Source organism: Melospiza melodia, chromosome 12 (genome assembly GCF_035770615.1).
Source record: "Melospiza melodia melodia isolate bMelMel2 chromosome 12, bMelMel2.pri, whole genome shotgun sequence".
In the NCBI taxonomy this organism is placed as follows: Eukaryota; Metazoa; Chordata; class Aves; order Passeriformes; family Passerellidae; genus Melospiza; species Melospiza melodia.
Window position 1 is genome coordinate 25,046,927 of NC_086205.1, and position 18,559 is coordinate 25,065,485.

General features: G+C 42.6%; 1 protein-coding gene across 1 annotated transcript in view; it reads right to left on the bottom strand.

Annotated features, from left to right (window-relative positions):
* Positions 1–18,559, bottom strand: part of LOC134423873 (multiple epidermal growth factor-like domains protein 6) — a 192,990-nt gene that overhangs the window by 78,821 nt on the left and 95,610 nt on the right. Inside the window, exon 5 of the mRNA XM_063167363.1 lies at positions 11,710–11,832. Coding sequence (XP_063023433.1) covers positions 11,710–11,832 — 123 coding nt within the window. The remainder of the gene's footprint in view (positions 1–11,709; positions 11,833–18,559) is intronic.

The following is an 18,559-nucleotide window of genomic DNA, read 5'->3' on the forward strand; positions in this document are numbered from 1 at the left end:
TCATACAACCCTGTTAGTGGAGGCCACAGGTGACTGGAAAGAACAACATTCACCTGGCACAGATCCTGGTAATTAGAACTCGGTATGGCAAAGCCTCCATTCCACTCCATTCCATTCCACTCCACTCCATTCCATTCCATTCCATTCCATTCCATTCCATTCCATTCCATTCCATTCCATTCCATTCCATTCCATTCCACTCCATTCCCTCCTCCCGTCCCTTCAATATTCCTCTCAAGCTAAGACTGGCACCATACAACCACTTAAAGTGGTGACTTGTTGCCCCCAATGCCTGGACCCTGCCACCACAGTTCATTTCCCAGCTGTCCCCCAGGACAGAGATCTCCTGCACAGAGTGATGAGAAAAGAGAAAATTGGCCAATATTTGTGCTGCTCATTTCTGCTTACTCCCCATGCCTGACATGCCACTCTCTCACGAGATATTTAACAGTGGTTTAGCTCAATAAACATCCAAGAGCCCCTCATCCACAGCTCTAAATGCAAACCATATGCTGCAGATGAAAACCCTGAAGATTATAATTAGAACTGTCCATTCAATTTAAACAAAGTCAAGAATGAAAACTATTTCAAATTCAATAAACAGGCCATTTCAAAGTGTAGACACTGTGGAGGAAAAGCTTAACAACTTAATTGACAGGTAAAGCTTCATTTCTAATCCTCATTTTGATATCATCTGTAGCCTCAGGAGTCAAAACACATCACTGCTCAGTGCTCAAAATATGCAGAGAAAATGAAAATGTCAGCTGAATGAAAAAAAAAAGGAGAAGCATCTGTTTGATAGCTGTGTAAGCCTGTGATATGTAAACTGCTTTGGAGTCAAGCAGCCCTAATTAGAGTTTCAAGGAATTCTTCATTAAATATACAGACAGAGACATATATATATATATATATATATATACGCACACACTTTAAGCAATTATTGAAACCAGACAATTTGCAGGAAAACCAGGCTATAGAATTAAAGCAAGGAACATGACAATTTCACGGCCAGACCTCAGACAACACTGTGATGTTTTCACACAGCCGTGCAGAAATACATTTTTCCATCTTTTCAATAAGCAGTTCTGTATGTTTTTCTCCACTCAAAGTATTTAAAACAAAAAAAAGAATGATCTTTTTTGGGATCTTGGTGTAGCACACAGCATCTCAGCAAAGCAAAGCCAAAAAGGAAGAGTGATGGGGTTACCAGCCCCCTCAGTGGGGTTACACTAATAGATATTTTGGCAACTGCACCCCCTTGACGACTCCAACTCCCATCAAAATGAAACCCACACAGATGGACACAAACTCTCAGTGAAGAGCTGTGCCAGGATAAGTGAATGACCACATGAAATAACAAGGGAGTACAAGCTGAAGAATGACAAACCAGAGAAAAGGGTAACTTAGGCTCCTAAAAATAAAAAAAACAACCAAAAAACCCCAGCTTCATTAATGTTACTGCTTCCAGTAGAAAAGAGGTTAATGCACTGGCTGCAAACAGGAAAGTTAGAAGGAAACATTTTAAAGCCAAGTATCAAAATTTCAGGTGATTTCTGCTTAGCAGAAAGACTTTGAGATCACCAGTATCAGCAGCTACTGCAAGATTTTCTGATGTGGGGCGGAACAGCAGAGAGAATATTTGTTATGGGTCTATCAATTTTTGAATACAGCTCCTCAGCACAACCCAGCTGGGCCCTGCTGTGAGGTGGGAGGGTGGCAAAGGAGGAGAGGATCTCTACAAGGAGCTGCACTTAATAAGTGACAGCATGATACAGCCCAAGCTCCTTGTGTGGACTCAGCTCTGAGCCGTGTTAAGGAGGTTTATGTGTTGGGCCATCAGCATCTCCTCTCAGCAGGACGTGGCAGCTTGCAAGAGTAGTCCTGGAATAAAAAGAGAAATGCCTGATGTGATGAGAACACCTGGATTTTGCTAGCAGCAATATTAACGCACACTTGCTGAGCTCCGTGCCTCTGCCACGGCAGAATGCAGAGAAATGTGTTTTCCACACACAGCAGGTAAAACACGCACAAGAAAATTATAATCATGCAAACACCTTCATAATCCTGTGTTTCCAGCTTGCAGCACGTGTGCTGGCTGGAATACAGATGTGGTTTGTGACGGGGGGGGGCACAGGCACCATTCAGCCTCCAAGGTCCCCCTGTGCCCCTCTGAAGCTGAGACCAGAGCACGAGCTCCTGTCCCTGTGTCACAGCTGGCTCTGGCACTGCTCTGCAGCCGTCAGCTCATGGGCTGCCTCTCCAGGTGCCACCACAAGCACTGATCCCCACAGGAGCCATCCCAGCTCCAGGACAATCTGAGATAAACTGCCAGGGAGCAAAGGACAGCGTTTTACACAGGTTTTCCTGCTCTGCTTCCTTTATGACATAAATCACCTGTGACTCTGCAGAGGTTCTAGAAGGAGAGTGAAGTGACATGAACACATCCAAACCTATCCATGCCAACTCCCAGAGCTGGATCCTAACCATCAATCACAGAATGGTTGAAGATCAGCCAGTTCTAATTCCCCTGCCATGGGCAGGGACACCTTCCACGAGCCCAGCTTGCTCCAAGCCCTGTCCAGCCTGGCACCTTGAACTCTTTCAGATATTCCACGAATTCTCTGGGAAACCTGTGCCAGCGCCTCACAATCCTCACAGGGAACAATTTCTTCTCAGTATCTGATCTAAATCTGCCTTCTGTCAGTTTGAAACCATTTCTCTCCCTCTTATCACTCCATGCTTTTGCTCAAAGTCCCTCTCCAGCTCTCTTGGAGCCCCTTCAGGCATTGGAAGGGGCTCTGAGTTCTCCCCAGACACTTCTCATCTCCAGGCTGAGCCACCCCAACTCTCTCACCCTGTCTTTGTATCAATAATGCCACCAGGCAGGGAAGAATTTATTTTACTTCCTTTTTTCTTCCTCTTCCCGAGATTAAAATTCACATCAAATTAACCACTTGATTGCTCCATTTTTATTACTAGTTGTTTTTGAACTCCTGGGCTGACACTGAGCCCCTCTTGGGACAGGAGCTGTTCACAGGGTTCTCAGGTGGGCCTTTCACAGAGCTGGCGTGCAACAACAGCAAGTTCACTTCAAGTTGTTCTTCTAATATATCCCAGCTAAAGCCCTCAGGTGCTCCTGTAATTGAAGTTGGAGTAATCCAATATGATGTTGATCAAACTACTGATCTTTTAATAACGCAGTGTAGCTCTCCCAGCAGTTGCTATCTCGCTGACAGTCATGTCTGGATCGCTTCCTTTGGGCCAGGGCTTTGAACAGAGTTTCTGTTTGCTTTAGATTTTATCACAAATTGTTTCAAAGCTTTTTAGGGTTGTATCAGATGGCTCATAAAATCCACAGGCATTTCAATAATAAAAAAGAAAGAAAAAAAAAAAAAGGGAGTTCTATGAGGTGTCCAGGTGAAGAACAGTATTAAATGCTCCCAAAGAGGAGCACAAACAGCACAGGGGAGCTGTGCTCTTTCCCATCCCTGTACCTGCTGTCAGTTCTTGTTTACACAGCCTGTAGGCAAAGCTACAGAAAAATCTGTAGCCACTCTGCACAATACCCTCCTCTGAAAGGCAAATGTGCACATTTTTCCGCTCACAATTTCCATTTAAAGTACAAATTTAAGGTTTTTCTAAGCCTTGCCTCTCCACACAAGAATAATTCAGCTGCAATTTGCATTTTCGATGTGCTCGAAATGAACACCAAGATGACTCATGTGCTGTTTATAAGATGCCTGTATTTGCTGGTAAATACCTTGCTACAAACAAGCTATAATTTAAGTATTCAGAAGTCTTGCTTCTGCATAAAATTACTACTAAGTGTAATTTTGGAGACCATGACCAGAGCTTCAATTTCAGGCTTGCAAAGCTCTTCCTACACAATGCTTCTTAAAAGTACGAGTGGATTTTCTTCTCTGATAACAGCAATCATTGTATCTCTGTAATTGCAGAAAAGATTACCTGGCTTTTAATTCGCATTAGTCAGCTCCAACAATACCCTGCTTCTTTCCTTTCCTTCAAAATAAACTAATTATTGTCAATCAGCCCACTGGAATGTTAACATTCTCTATAACCTGCCTTTCAGATGTAGTCATACATGCAAAAAACTAGATAATATAAACTAATCAGAGCCCTAGAAATATCTCAAAACATATTTGTACTCCAGTCTATCATTTTTTGTCACATTATTTCCAAATATTGTCTTTCATGTGGACAATAACAGCCTTTTCTATGAGGCTTTCCATCTAGCTATTCACAGCTCCCCCGTTAATTAAAAGCATTGAGTACCTGAGTAATATGGCAAACACTGCAATACTTCTGAACTTTAGATGTTTTCACTATCAAAAGCTGATCAATACAGCTTTATACATCAAGTGGTTTGGACAAAGAAAACTCTCCAGGGCATTTTTTTTTTTTGCCCATGCCCAACTTTGTTGTGCAAAACTCGGGGAGGAACCATGGAGGGGGTGACAGCCACTGTCCCTGCACATCCCACAACCTGGAGGACATTCCTTCCCAAGGATAATGGCAAGTTGAGGTTCCTGCTCCATATTTTCTCCCAGCTGGTGGAGCTGGAGGAAGACAAGGTAGCTGGAAGGCTGGGGAAGCAATCCCTGTGCCGGGTCTATAATCAGCTGTGACGCACGGGGAGCCGCGCGCGCCACATGGGAAATGCCGTGGAGATGGGGCTCTGCCTGTGCTGCTACTGTGACACCCAGAAACAAGCCTTCCCCTTCAGATCAGCGATCAATAATTCATCTGATAACTGGAATGCAAAGGGAAAAGGTGCCAGTTTTCCCTGGGGTATGAGCCATGCTTTTTTAAGAGATGCTGCTGCCTTGGAACGCGGCACAAGCTGAGCTGCAGGGAACGTGTGACACGGTGACAAGCTGCACTACACCTAACCCTGTGTTAGGTAGTGTTCTAACAGTGTACTAACCCTGTAGTCTGACATAACCTGAAAATTAAACTGCCAGTTCCACGGCTTGTTTATGCAGAAGGCTGTTATTAAAACGTGGCAGCTGAATTAAGCGTTCAAAGGCAAAAATCTAGGCACCAAAAAACAAGCACCGTGGAGAAAAAGAGATTTACCGAGATTATCTGGAAATAATCATGGAATCATTGAAATATAAGTGGTCCCAAAAGTCAAGGGCTTTTGGGTAGGACTCCTTCAACCATTGCATTGGAGCCTTGGATTAGGACAACGACACCCTTGACCCAACTGGTGCGCATAGAACTTCTGCTCAAAAAGTGACTGCAAACTGACTCAGCCTGTTCTCAGCTCCCGTGGATGAATACACACATCCAGGATAAACGAGCCCAGCCTGCAGTGGCAGCGCTCACTTTGGAGGGAGCTGTCGTAACTGTGAGCCTGTGCACCCCGAGGGATGGCAGATGTGAGGATCTGGGGGGTTCAGCTCGCAGCCGCCTTTGTTCGGTGCGCGAGGGAGGAGCAGCCAAGCAGGAACTGGGGAGAAACTAAAGCAGGACAATTATAAAAATTCAAAAATAAAAAAAAATATATATATATATAAAATTCAAAAATTAAAAATTTAAAAAAAAAATCGAAAATAAAAAATTCAGAAGTACAAAATCAACAATAAATCAATTATCAGAGCATCAGATGCTCTTCTCAGCCCAGACCAATGCAGAAATGCTCTGAGCCAGGTGGCAAGTGTCTGCTCTGGCCTGAGCAGTGTGTCTGAAGAGAAACAGACACAAAATGCTGGGATTTGCTGAGTCTAGTGTTCGATGTGTTTTTATAAGATTGAGAAGGTTTGTGTAGCTGTGATTTTTGCTGGGGAGGGCTCACAGAAAGCCATGGGACTGCCCAGCCCAAGCCACTGCCAGCCTGGAATGAGCCCCAGAAATTCAGCTCGAGCTCCTGCCTGCTCAGGCTTGCCAGGAATCAGCACTCAGGTAATCAATTTAAAAAGTCCAATAAGCTGAAGTCAGTGTTACCCTTACTACAACTATGCTGTCATTTTTACTACTTATTTGGAGGGCTTTTTTTGCTGTAGAACTACCAGGAATAGACAAATGCAGACAGATGACACAATTTGCCTGGGAGAGTGTAGCAGCTCCACGCAGCTATTGATCCCAGCTGGATCCAACACAGCATGGGAGAGCACGAGGGAGGTCAGGGGAGCAACCCCCAGCCATCACTCCTGCTCAGAGAAACGCCCGAAATTGAGAATTCCAAAAGAATGACTCGGGAGTGGAAATAAAATTAGATTCCCCATCAAGTTTGCAAATGTAGAACATCTCCAGCAGTTTCTGCCCGGAGCTCCTCCGCAGCCATGCACAAAAATCACACAGTCCTCCTCCCTAAATCCAGCAGTGTCCAGAAATACACTGAATATGCTCTGAAATACACTGAAAACACTCTTGAGTGCACAATGCCAAACAGTGTTTATAATGCACAATTAAGCCCTAATCTCACTTAATTCAGTTCCCTCTGTAAGACAAGTAGGGGAACCCTATTTTTTTTTTAAATTTCCAACTGGGATCTGAAATCAAAAGCAGTTATTAACCTTTTTACTCATGACTAAAAATAATGATTTGACAGGTAGGAGCAATCATAATACTTACATGTAAAAACAGATATTGCTTCTTGTTGAATTCACTTCAAATATAAGACATTTACCAGCATTCTGGATGTACAAACTAATGGAGAAGAAAATATTTACTCTTTACCCCTCCTTGGCAGATTACTGTGAGCTTTTTATACTTTGAAACATAAATACCTGAAATTATCTGACTTAGCTCTAAAAACCCAAGCTGGAGTCCCAGGATACCTGAAAGCCACTAAAAACATGTTTGGAAAAATCAGCAATTAGGTTTTACCTTCTCTCCTCTCACAAGCCTTTTTCTTTTGCCTATTCCTTTTCTCTTCTTTTCAAAATTGCTGCAAAATTCCAATACTGAAATAACTGAAATGCCTCAGTTATCAAGATGGTTCACCCAGGTGAGGTGATGAGGTGGAGCTGTCCATTCCCCTCCCTCTAAGAGGCAGATATTAGGTGGACAGAGTAATTAATTTACAGATAATTAGATAATTGTGAAACAATTCCTGCAACTGGATTTATTTCCTTGTCTCAAAACAAGGTCTTGAAATAGAGGAAGATGAAGAGGGTTGGGTGCCTTCACTTGAGTGCTGTAAGATTTGAGTTCAGCTGGTCTGGCACTTGCTGCATCTGGAATAAGAACTGGTGCTTTTTGATATTTGTAAAATATATTCTCCTTGTTCTCCTTCTGCTGAAGTGTTCCTGGCAATAAGTACCTCAGAGTCATGGCCTGCCAGCAATGTGTGCTGAATCAAATGCAACTGTTGGAGTTAAGATCATGCAAAAGCATCCTGAATCCTTCCAGTAGACAAATTTCTGTTAGTCTTCCATTCTAATAAAAATTAGATAAATATAATTAAAAATGCCTTGGCATTTCCCTCCAAGCGCATGGTATTATGTCCCTCAGTTTTTTATCACAGGACATGGCAGACACCTGTACATTGATTTGTTGGGCAAGGGAAAGCAGCCCAAATGCAGAATTAGCATTTGTTCTCTTCCACAAAACCAGAATTTTGACAAGAGTAAGCTGTGTTTCAGACCTTATTGACTTAATAAATGCTGTCACCTTATTAATAAACACTTTCTTGCTCTCAGACATGTCCCTCAGTATTGCTTTTAGCCCACCATTAACTCTTCCAAGGCAACAAACAGTGTTTGGAGAGTCCCCCCTGCCCTGGGAGCAGGCTCCAGCGGTGACCCTGGTGACTCCTCCATTCTGGGGTAACCAGTGGTGGCCCTGGCACAGTCACACTCTGGCTCTGGAGGCAGCTGCTCCCAAATTCCCCCTGGCAAAGGTCAGGGAAGCAGCCAGAGCTCTGAGGATTGACTGAAACCCCCAGGGATGGGGTTGCAGCCATTGCAATATCACTCCAATCAACCAAATAGGAGCTCCTTTCCATCAACGGTTAATCACAGGACTTCACTTGTCTCTAAGTTCCTGCAGTTGCCTTGACAGATGAGAGCACAATAATATAAATAAGAAATGACAGTTTACCAAAGAAGGTTAACATAAGGTCACGACCTTTTTCTACTTGACTTCTGCAGCTTATTCATGTGTGAAAACACGCTTTTGTAGCTGTAGCCTCAGCATCCCTTACAGATCTGGACTTCTGCCAACAACTGAGCTTTAAAATTACCATTTAAAATACCATTTAAAATGGTATTTATGTTCAGAAAATACCATTTCTGCATTTCGCGATGCTCGAGTAGAACTGCTTCGCTTCAGAATAAAACATGAAATGAGGATATCTCTGCATTTCACAGCCCATCTCCCTGACACAGTGCTGCCTCTGCTCCACAAACAAGGCACAAGCCCATTCCCTCTGCCTTCCTCAGACCAGGGCACTCCTTTCTGAGCAAACCCACCTGCCTGGGCTGCCCCAGGAACAGCACACGGATGCACAGGGCACAGCATCAGCCTGACAGTCCTACACTGGTAAATGTCAAATATTAATTTGTCACATTATTTGTGCAGTGATTTAAAGCCAAATCCTGTCTCATCATTCATTTCCATCAGGCGCACGAGGAGCGGGAGGGAAGCAGGAGCTTTCTGTCACAATCTGAAATGCCTGCGCCAGGAGCTGCCAGGAAATATTTCTCTGTCAGAGAAGCAAACTGAAGCTCTGAGCATGAAGGCTGGAGAGTGAAAGCTGCAGAATAACATGGAGATAATTAGCTTTGAAAGGCTAATCAGGTCACTGCTCTGGCTGGCATTTCTATGGAGATGCACAGGCCTCCAGCTCACCACATCTTACTCTCTATACGAGTATCCCTCACCAAAGTGAAGTAAGACCTTACAAACTACGTAACTCTGAATGACATATCCTGCCAAAAGAACCCCCAGATAGCTAGGAAAGATCCCTACAAATAGCCAGGAAATATCCCTACAGCCTTTGGAATGAGGATAGATCCCACAGCACGGGCCTGTGCTGCCCAATCCCCTTCCCCATGTGGGTCCAACCACACACAGAATCACTCAAGAATGAGAAGGTTTAATCAAAGATGATGCAATAACTATTTTAAGATTATCCCACATATTTTATGTGGTTGTGTTGTGCATATTCATGAAGTCTTGTGTCTTGCACACACCTTTGACACCCTAGAAGGTGGAGATGTTGAGCTTTGTCAGCTCATTCAAGCTGTGAAATGAGACCTTTGGGTCTCCAAAAAACATTTTTCACAAACCCCCAGCAATGCTTGATCAAAACAGCAGTGCACTTCACTAAGTTGTTGGTTAGTGAATTTTTATCCACTTTCCCTTCCTTAGCATTAAACAGCTACAAATGGCTAAAAAATATTTTAAAAAACCCAACAGTTCTCTCCCAACATCTTTTCCTTTTGTCAGAAGGAGGATGCTCTATTTTGTTTCTGAAAAACACGATCAATCTTTCCAGTAATAATGACTTGCTGAATAAGATCTGTGCTACTTCCATGCTGCTTTCCTAACAATGCACCTTATTTGTACCCTGGCTTATAAAAAACCCCGTACACTGATCGATCATTGCAGGCACCCGTGAAATAAAACCAACCACGAGACAAATAATGGCAGCAGAACAATGGTGCCCATCTATTTAATGCCTGAGTTTAGACTAAGGGGTAACATAAAGCACAATGATGCCGTAAAGGCAGAAAGAATGGAACAACCCAGAACAACAATAAACTTGATTCCTCCAAAACCACTGGTTAACCTGAATGAGGAGCTGTTTTACTCCTACCTGCAAAAATGACTCCTTTGAGCAGCGCAGAGGCATTAATAAAACCCCAGTGCACGCCCTAGGAGTCCTTCCAGCAGCACTCAGTTTTGTTTGAGAGCTCACTTTTCCCTCATGCAGTAACCAACCACTGAGTTACTCATCTTGTACCACCTGATGGCCAGAAGTCGGCTGATGCTGGCCTCCTTGCAGGTCAGCACAGCCAAATTCTGTCATTGCCACCTCTGCAAAAGTTCAGGTGTATTTAGTGACACCACCACACCCAGTCTGCTTTATGACTTGAGCACTTCCAGTTCATTGTTTTACGTTTTTGCCTGAGGACTTAAAAGAAAAGGCCTCAAAACACTTAATAACATATTCCCCTGCAAATCCTGATCAGATTAAATACAGTACAAAAATCAAACACCTTAAGCTCTGTTTGAGTTTTTAAAGAGTGTCCAAATGCTTGAATTTAAAGTGTATTGTCAGAACTGAATTGTGCAGAAGGAACACTAATTTGACTGAATTATTAAAATAAGACTAGTCTAAAGGAAAAATGACTCATGCATGCTAAGGATTACGATGAGTAGGACTCCTGCTTTCAAAAACCTTGGGGTTTGGACAATTTTTATGCACTGAAAGCAGTAAGTAGGCATCAAAACACAGACCTGTGCACTGGCCCATGGGCATATAGCCAGTCAGCCCCCCAAAGAGGCAAGAGAGGTGAAGTAGCAGGGATCTGTGAATCATAAATGATATTCCTGGGCTGAGCTCTCCAAAGGCCGAAATGAAAACATGGAGGACCAAAATAAAATACTTCAATCAAAATAACATAACCATCTACAGCTTATTTTCACTGTCAAGGTGGTTTTTAACTGACAGGCTGACACAGAAAATAATTCTATTGTCTTTTAGTGAAAAAAGGAGTGCAGTCAAATAAATTATAAAGGCGGGATAAATATGACCACAGACAAGAAACACATTGCTTTAGCCAAACCTTAAAATGGAGTTGGACAATGGCAAAATGAAATCTTGGAAGAAAGGGATTTTTGAGACCCTGTGCAATGGGAAAAGCCAGAGAACAGAGTTTCTTGTGAGAAGATGATAATACAGCTCATGAAAAGCTGCCCTGAGATTAAAAAACTATCATCTCTGATGCATTTACTGCAGCACTGAAATGCAGGGGAGGTGCAATCCAGGCCCACAGCAGAGCACACCAGGTGATGTGGCAGCACGTCCCTGCTACCTGTGTTAGGGGAGAGCTCAGAAGAGGGAACTGCTCTGGCCTGGAGTACAGCACACCTTGGGTACCTCACACCTGACCTTCTGCAGCACCCAATGATGCACAAAATGCAGTGACTCTAGGTCAGCACATCATCTGGGCTTGTTTACAGCCACTCTGTTTGCCAGAGCCACACATTTCATTTTGTGTTCTAACACATTAAGTTTTTGCATAAGAACGAATTTTACCCTATAATGCACTAACTAGACTTAAATTTCCCTTAGGAAAAAGACAAATGGGTTTACATAGCATGTGGTTTTAAATCCTTTTTTATTCAGTTAATCTCTAGCTGTGGAATTGTGATTGAAATATGAAAATGTATGTGTATTTTCTGATAAGAGACATTTTGCTTAAGAGACAGATGAAATATTATCAAGCGCATACACTTTCTTCAAGTTTTTCAGCTGATGACTGAAATCCCATAATCAGAACATGGCACAGCCAATCCAGGTTAAGTGATAACATTTTTTTTCAACAAAATAAAACAAAACCCCAACCCTTTGAAGTGTTCTTACAGTTACATCTTCATAATCCAGACATGAGAAGATCCGCGCTCTCGACAACTCTGAGCACACGCTCTTCAGCTGGCTCCACATAAAAGCCAGCATTTCCTTCCCCTTTCTGAGTCTGCTGACTCCTTAATAGCAGTGAGACAAAGCATTACCTGCACAGGATTTTCCATCTTCCCCCAGCCTCTGGCCAGCTGGACACTTGCAGTGGTAGCTGCCGATGGTGTTGCAGCAGCGCTCCTGGCAGCCGCCGTTCCCCGTGGTGCACTCGTTGACATCTGCCAGGAGAAAGCACAGGAAACCAGTGAGGGGTGGGCACTGACCACAGTACCTGAGGGTCTGAGGATGGCTGTGTCTGAGTGATGTGAAAAAATGAGAATGTTTCTGAGATGAACAGCTCAGGACCCTGAAGCAACATCAGAAGTGGCGACTCCCAGCTACGCTGCTGAGCCCTTCCACTCAGCCAGGCTGTGCCAGGGGAGGTTTACATGGGGTACCACAAAACATTTCTTCACTGAAAGGATTGCCAAGCACTGGAACAGGGTGCTCAGGAAGTGCTGGAGTCACCACCCTCAGAGGGATTTAAAAGATAAATACCATAGAATCATTACAGTTGGAAAACACCTCTGAGATCCTCCAGCCCAGCCATTAGGGGATGTGGCACTTGGGGACTTGTCTCTAGGTGGGCTTGGCAGTGCTGGGTTAATGGTTGGACTCAGTGGTCTTAAAGGTCTTTCCAACCTAAAAGGTTCTTGCTCTCAGGTGAGACAGCAGAAAAGCCAGAAGGAGGAGGATTAAGCAGCAGAAGATATGCATCGTCATGACTGTAAAAACCACAGGCAGTTACTTCGTATTATGGCACTCCTCATCCCCAAGGGAGAAATGAGACTTTAAAAAAAACCACTTAATTAGTTGGTAAAGAAAAATCATAAAAAACATAATTTCACATTCATGCAAGAGAGTGAAAGCCTTTCAACTGCAACCCTTCAGTGTTAAAGACTAAGATTTACCAAGGTTTGTTAGTCCTTTGATGAGCTCAAGTTTCATTTGACTGGTTCATTTCTGATCCTGGCTAAAAGCCACAGGTTAAAATAAAATTTTGAGGTGGTTTCAGACTATTAAAAAGCTAAAAGAAAAGTGTATCACAAAACACCAACTTTTGCTGAAGTGTGGATGAAGAGGCACAAACCCACTAAAATCACCTCATTTCTCTACAGCTTTAGATTCAATGCAACGACTGACAAAATGATAATTTCTTTGTCCTCAGTGATACTGGAAAACACTGGCAGGCTATAAAGAAATAAAACAAAATTCAGCTATCCCAGAGCTACATAACAAACCAAATCCGAACTCGCGTGAAGCCAACGAGACTCTTCTTGATTTCACGGGAACGCAATTCAAACAGAAACTTTTCCCGGAGAAAAACACTCCCCCCCCTTCCTCCCCTCCAAAAACAAACGGCACCAAAATAACAGCGTGCGTCTGCTCGCTTCTCCTCAGCAAGAGATGGGGAGAACATATGACAGGAGGCAGATTTTGGACGTGTTCCTCCGAGCTCTGGGAGGAGGCACGCGAGCGCGCCGAGAGCGGCGCGCGGCCCCTTCCGAGCGGTTTGCTCGATGTGCCTCGTGGTGACAAACAGCAACAAGCCACAAAATAACCCAGCTCCACAGCTTCGACTTGTATTTATACTAACAGGGTTGAAAACTAATAAAATCTCCCTACTCCTTTTATTATTTTTTTTTTAAACAAAATTAAGGGAAGAACTGGTTTATTCTTTGGCACCCACAATGTTACGTGACCTCCCGGTGCAAAATATTGGCTGGGTGAGTGGTCCAGGATCTACAGCCCAATTTATTAACACCAGTGTCTATATTTTGAACCAAATTATTGGAACAAAACCTTTCTAGCTGAGGAGCTCATCATTATCCCCTTGATTTCACCAGGGTATAATCCATTCGGAAGTGCATAGTGCTGTTGCATGCTGATATATAGGAAGTTTCTCCTTTGATTGCAGAGTGTTCCTGTTAGCAATTAAAAATCTTTTCCTTCCTTGTTCAGCATAAAATGCTGTGGTCCAGCTATGGGTGCTGCATGACTGAAAACCTCATTTCCCCCTTCTTCTAACTCTACCCTCTTAATGCTCTGTCCAGGGTTTCTTTGTCTCTGCCTTAATATTTGTTTTCATCTTTTGATGAAATATTTTCATGCATTTCTTTGCTGCTTTTTACACCAGAAACCCAAAACTTCTTCTGCTATACTTACAAAACCTGACTGCATCTCCATGTGCCTTTAAAACAAAAACCTTATTTAAAGCTAAATATCATAAAATAAACTATGATTTAACTTCTGAGTAAAGACACCAAAAAAAGCTTTTTTGACTCAGCTTTATTAGAGAGCAATCACACTAGAAGGAATATAGTGAGTAAGAATAAATCTCACCAGTTTTAGCCCTAATACTATGAAAATCTGCTCCCTAAGCATCTGCATCCTCTGCTGTCCTGTCTCCTGTTCAAGACCTTCTCCACTGCCTGCCTGCTCTCTGCCAAGCTGTTTTCTGCAACTCCATAATAAAGGTCAGATGTTGCCTCAGTCCAAAGAAGCACAAAAATAAATTATCTGAATGTGAAGTAATAAAGAATGTGTTTTACATTTGTAAAAGGCCGGGTCATAGAGCTTTTACAAGCCACAATCAGCTGTTCCACATTCCTAAAACAGAGTAGTCAGGATTTTAAAATCTGATTACAGCTTTGCCACCGAAAAAAAATAAAAGAGGAAACTTAAAATAAACTCAACAAAAACAATTCTGTCAAATGATAAATTTCTGTCTGCTTTCCATATTCAATGTCACTCAAGGTCGCAAATATATTTTGCCTTTTGAATAGTGAGCAAAATGACAGAAAATTTCTGACACGTAACAAGTCTGCCATGTTAGGTCTGACAAAAGTTCAATGTTATCAAGCCTATCAATCCATCTGTAATGACATGCTGTAGGCACTTCAAAAAAAAAAAAACAAATGTGATGTTTGCTACAGCAATGTTTCACATTTATTTATAGAGCCAATGTTGCAACACAAAAACATTATCCATGGGACATACTGGATGTGAGCCTTCAATCTTGCCATGGGAAAAATAATTGAAAACACCTTGCATCTAGATTAACTTGATATTAACTTTATGTATGATCTGTCTAGCATATATGTGTGGAGAAAAAAAAATACACAATATATTTTAAATCCAGTAGTATGTTAAAATATGGATTGCTGACGTGTGCCCATGTGCCACACTCCCTGCACTCGTGGCATTATAGACAGAACTATGTGAAAAGGTGTTTTTTCTCCAAAAATCTTATAAATTACATGATATGGAAGGGAACATACCTTTTTTCCATGAAGCAGAACACCTTTGCCCAATTAACCCTTCCTAGGAACCACATGCTAAATGGAGAAGGACAATTCCAATCCCTTCACTTCTCTGTTCTTGTTAATGCTATTCCATCTGAAAATGTCACACATCCTCAGCTCCAGGGAAAACAGCCCTTCACCAAGTTTTTATGAAAATGTAGGTGATTTCAGATTTCCTACAAACAAATGAAGGCTTTATGTAAAAGCAGACACTGGACAAAGCGGTTTGCATTGGTAATTCCAGCTTGAAATCTAACAGCAGTGACCTGCTCTATCACTAGCTCTCAAAAGCAGAAAGCAGATGAAGAAAAATCAGTGTGAAAAGCAGAAACAGGTGCTGGCATCAGGGCAGAAATCTCCTCTCCACTGAGCTGCTGGTGAGGGCTCTGCAGGGTCTGCACCTGGAGCTCAATTCAGCATCTCTAAAATCCAGTGAGGGATTAAACCTGCCCTGAGCACAGCACTGGCCAGAGCTGGGCAGGGAGAAAGCACCTGCAACGAGCAGGGGCTCAGCTCTGCAACAGGAAAACCATGAAGCGAAAGACCATCTAATTTTGGCAAGTTTGTGTGTTTAAATCAGTAGAACACAGCACTTAACTCACTGCCTACAGCTTAAGGTATTCTTATTTTCCCCATACGACAAGTTTAATGCCATATTCATTACTATCAAGACCAATTTTTAAGATAACAAAAGGAATCTCATGACTGCCACACAGTATTTAAAAGCCATTTTCCAAGGTTTCTGTATTTATCAGCTGCATATGAGCAATGACTTCGTTCACTTAAGGCAGCCACATGCAGATTTGCCATGCGGGTGCCCAGTTTTGGGGCTAACCCATGCTCTGACTCATGAGCCACTGACCCCAGCACGTGTCACAGCTCCCTGGACTTGAAATAAATCACTGAAGTGGAATAAAATCTGTAAAATCATTGCCATTGTTATTGCAATCCTGCCTGAACAAAGCCCACCAGCACGGAGCAAGGAGGTGATTTTGATTAGTTTAAAAGCGTTAGGGGAACACACCCAGCTTCAATCAGGGGTCACAGCAAGCACAACACATTCATTTAGAAGGAAGACAACATTTCATTAGCAACACTTGGGACCTTCTCCTGAAGACTGTGATGAAGATGGGCTGATTTCAGGAATCTAAATGTTAAATATCTTTCAGAAAGCAGTTTGATTCCTCTCTCCAGCAGGCACTGGGAGCTACTATTGAGTTTTATAGCCATTTAAAGATGTGAATTCCTAACTCAGAAAACACAAATGCAGTTGGGCAAAATAAACCAAACCAAACCCTCATAATGGTTAGGATCAAAGTCTAAATATAGTTTATCATGTACACCTCAAATCATCCTATATGCACACTTTAATATAAGGTGCAGAACTGCAACTCTCTTACAATTTGCTTGTATAAGGAGGTATTCTAGGCAAGTGTCTGTAAATCACAATGCTCATTTGACAACTTCTCATACATTGATCTAAATAATTAAAAAAAAAGTACCTCCTTAAGTTTTACATGCTGTTTTTGTTTTGTTTTTTTTTTTTTTTTTTTTAATTACAGCTTGGACGGTCTGCAACCAAAACCATATGCCTAAAAAATCCTGAAACCTGAGAAAGTTGATTTGAACTTTAAAGGCCACTCACTGCTACGATGCGACGTCGCACACATGCACATATATCAAAATTACACATACACATAATGTAATGAACAAACACACTGGGACAGGCTGCCAGGCACAGCACTTGCACCCCAAAGGCTGCGTTTGTCTTTTGGTTTCCTGCAGAAAGCTTTGCAGCAGTTGTCTGTGAGCAGTAATTGTCTCTAAAACATAAATTACATACATCACTTCCAGCTCTAACCATAAATTATCCGCCTGAGTAGCAAACAAAGCTGCTCGTTCTGATAGTCAGCACAGCCCTGCCCGGCTATTGATTAAGCACTCTCAATGCTTTATTAGGTTTTCTTCCCCCACAAAGTCAATACCAGGATGAATATTTCTTCTCGGGCTGTTATGAAGTATCGTAAATCTGAGTCATTATTAACAAGCGCCTGATTAGTGGAGCAAAGTTATCGGAGAGTTTGGCACAGGCTCCTGGAGCCTCCCCTCCCAGCAAACACCCATCACTGCCACTGTTCCTGCTGGCTGCTCTGCTCCTTGTGCTTCCACAAGTTAGCACCTCCTTTTTCCAATTTTTTTTTTAATATTTTAATTAAGGAAATTGCTGCTGCACTCATTGCTCTTTATCCCCATGCCACATTCCCATATGCAGAGAGCATCCATCACACAACGAGTATGTGCATGGCCCCTGTTCCCCAGGGATGGGGGGCTCTGCCATGGTTTGCTTTCTTTTCTTACTGTGGCACTAAAGCATTTCATTTAATTCAACTTAGATGCAAAACCAAAAGCAAACAAAGCTCCTTGTTAAATATACTTAGCCAGCATTCATTTCTCCTTATTAAAATCATCATCTGAAGGAAAAAAAACCAAAACCAAACACGTTCATCAATCATTTGCACTTGCTCGCATTAAGAACAACTCCTTTGAAGTCAGAATAAAATCCTGTGGGAGGAAGACAGAGACTCAAAGTTTAAATAGGTGAAACCACACGCTCTTAAAGCCCAAGATGCTGCTGTGTTAGACTGGGCCTGTAGCTCATCTTGTGCCACCGCAGGTACAGAGATGGCCCCTTCCACCCCAAGCTCTCCTACACCACAGACCAGACTCAGCTCTTAAACTGGCACTTAAACGTCCTTTTAAAATCTCTATCCCTGGTCACGGCAATCCTCCATAACCATATACACGCCTGCTCACTTTTTAAAATTTTTCTTCTTCTTTTTTATTCCTAATGTCCTGCACATTGATGACATTTTGCAACAGCGACTTCCAAAACCCAACCGTTACATGAAAAAACACCAGCTTTGATACCTTTTGATATCTTTCCCTTTAGAATTCTGTGTCAAACAGAAGTTACTTCCTAGAAGTGAAATGCAGAATGACCTAGATCACACCCGAATTTTCCCTCTGTTCACTAAATAGAACTAAACTGAGAGGTGGAGCTGGGAGAAGGTCTGTCAGGGTACAATGAAACCCTGTAATGGTGCTCATTTTTAAACTATGTTTTGCCAGCCAAGGTATGAATAATGCAACCAAACAGCCCAGAACATCTGAATAAAGCAGCAGCAGCCTGGCGGATGCTAATTGGCAGCAATTGGCGCTGATTGTGGAGTGCGGCTGGAGCTGTGATTACAAACAGAGCTGACGCAGCCAGCCCAAACCTCAAGTGCTGCTGCTGCAATTAAAGATATTTTATCAAATTAGACAAGTGTTTGCCTTTCCCTGCTATGATGGTTATGAGCAAAACATAAAAGAAAGCCTGGCTGGCGGTGCGGCACCTTCCCCACTCTGCCGCGGTGAGTTCCTTTCTGCTTTGACTTTCTATGCCACAAAATGGAACTCTTTTAGAAATAATTCAGGGCCTCTGCAGTGCCATCCTTAAAAGCCCTTGCTTTTGTCTAGAAGTGCTTCTGCCCTAAAAATGCATCTCTTTTCAGTGTACCTGACTTCCAGCCCCAGACAAGTGCTGGTTATGCACACACAA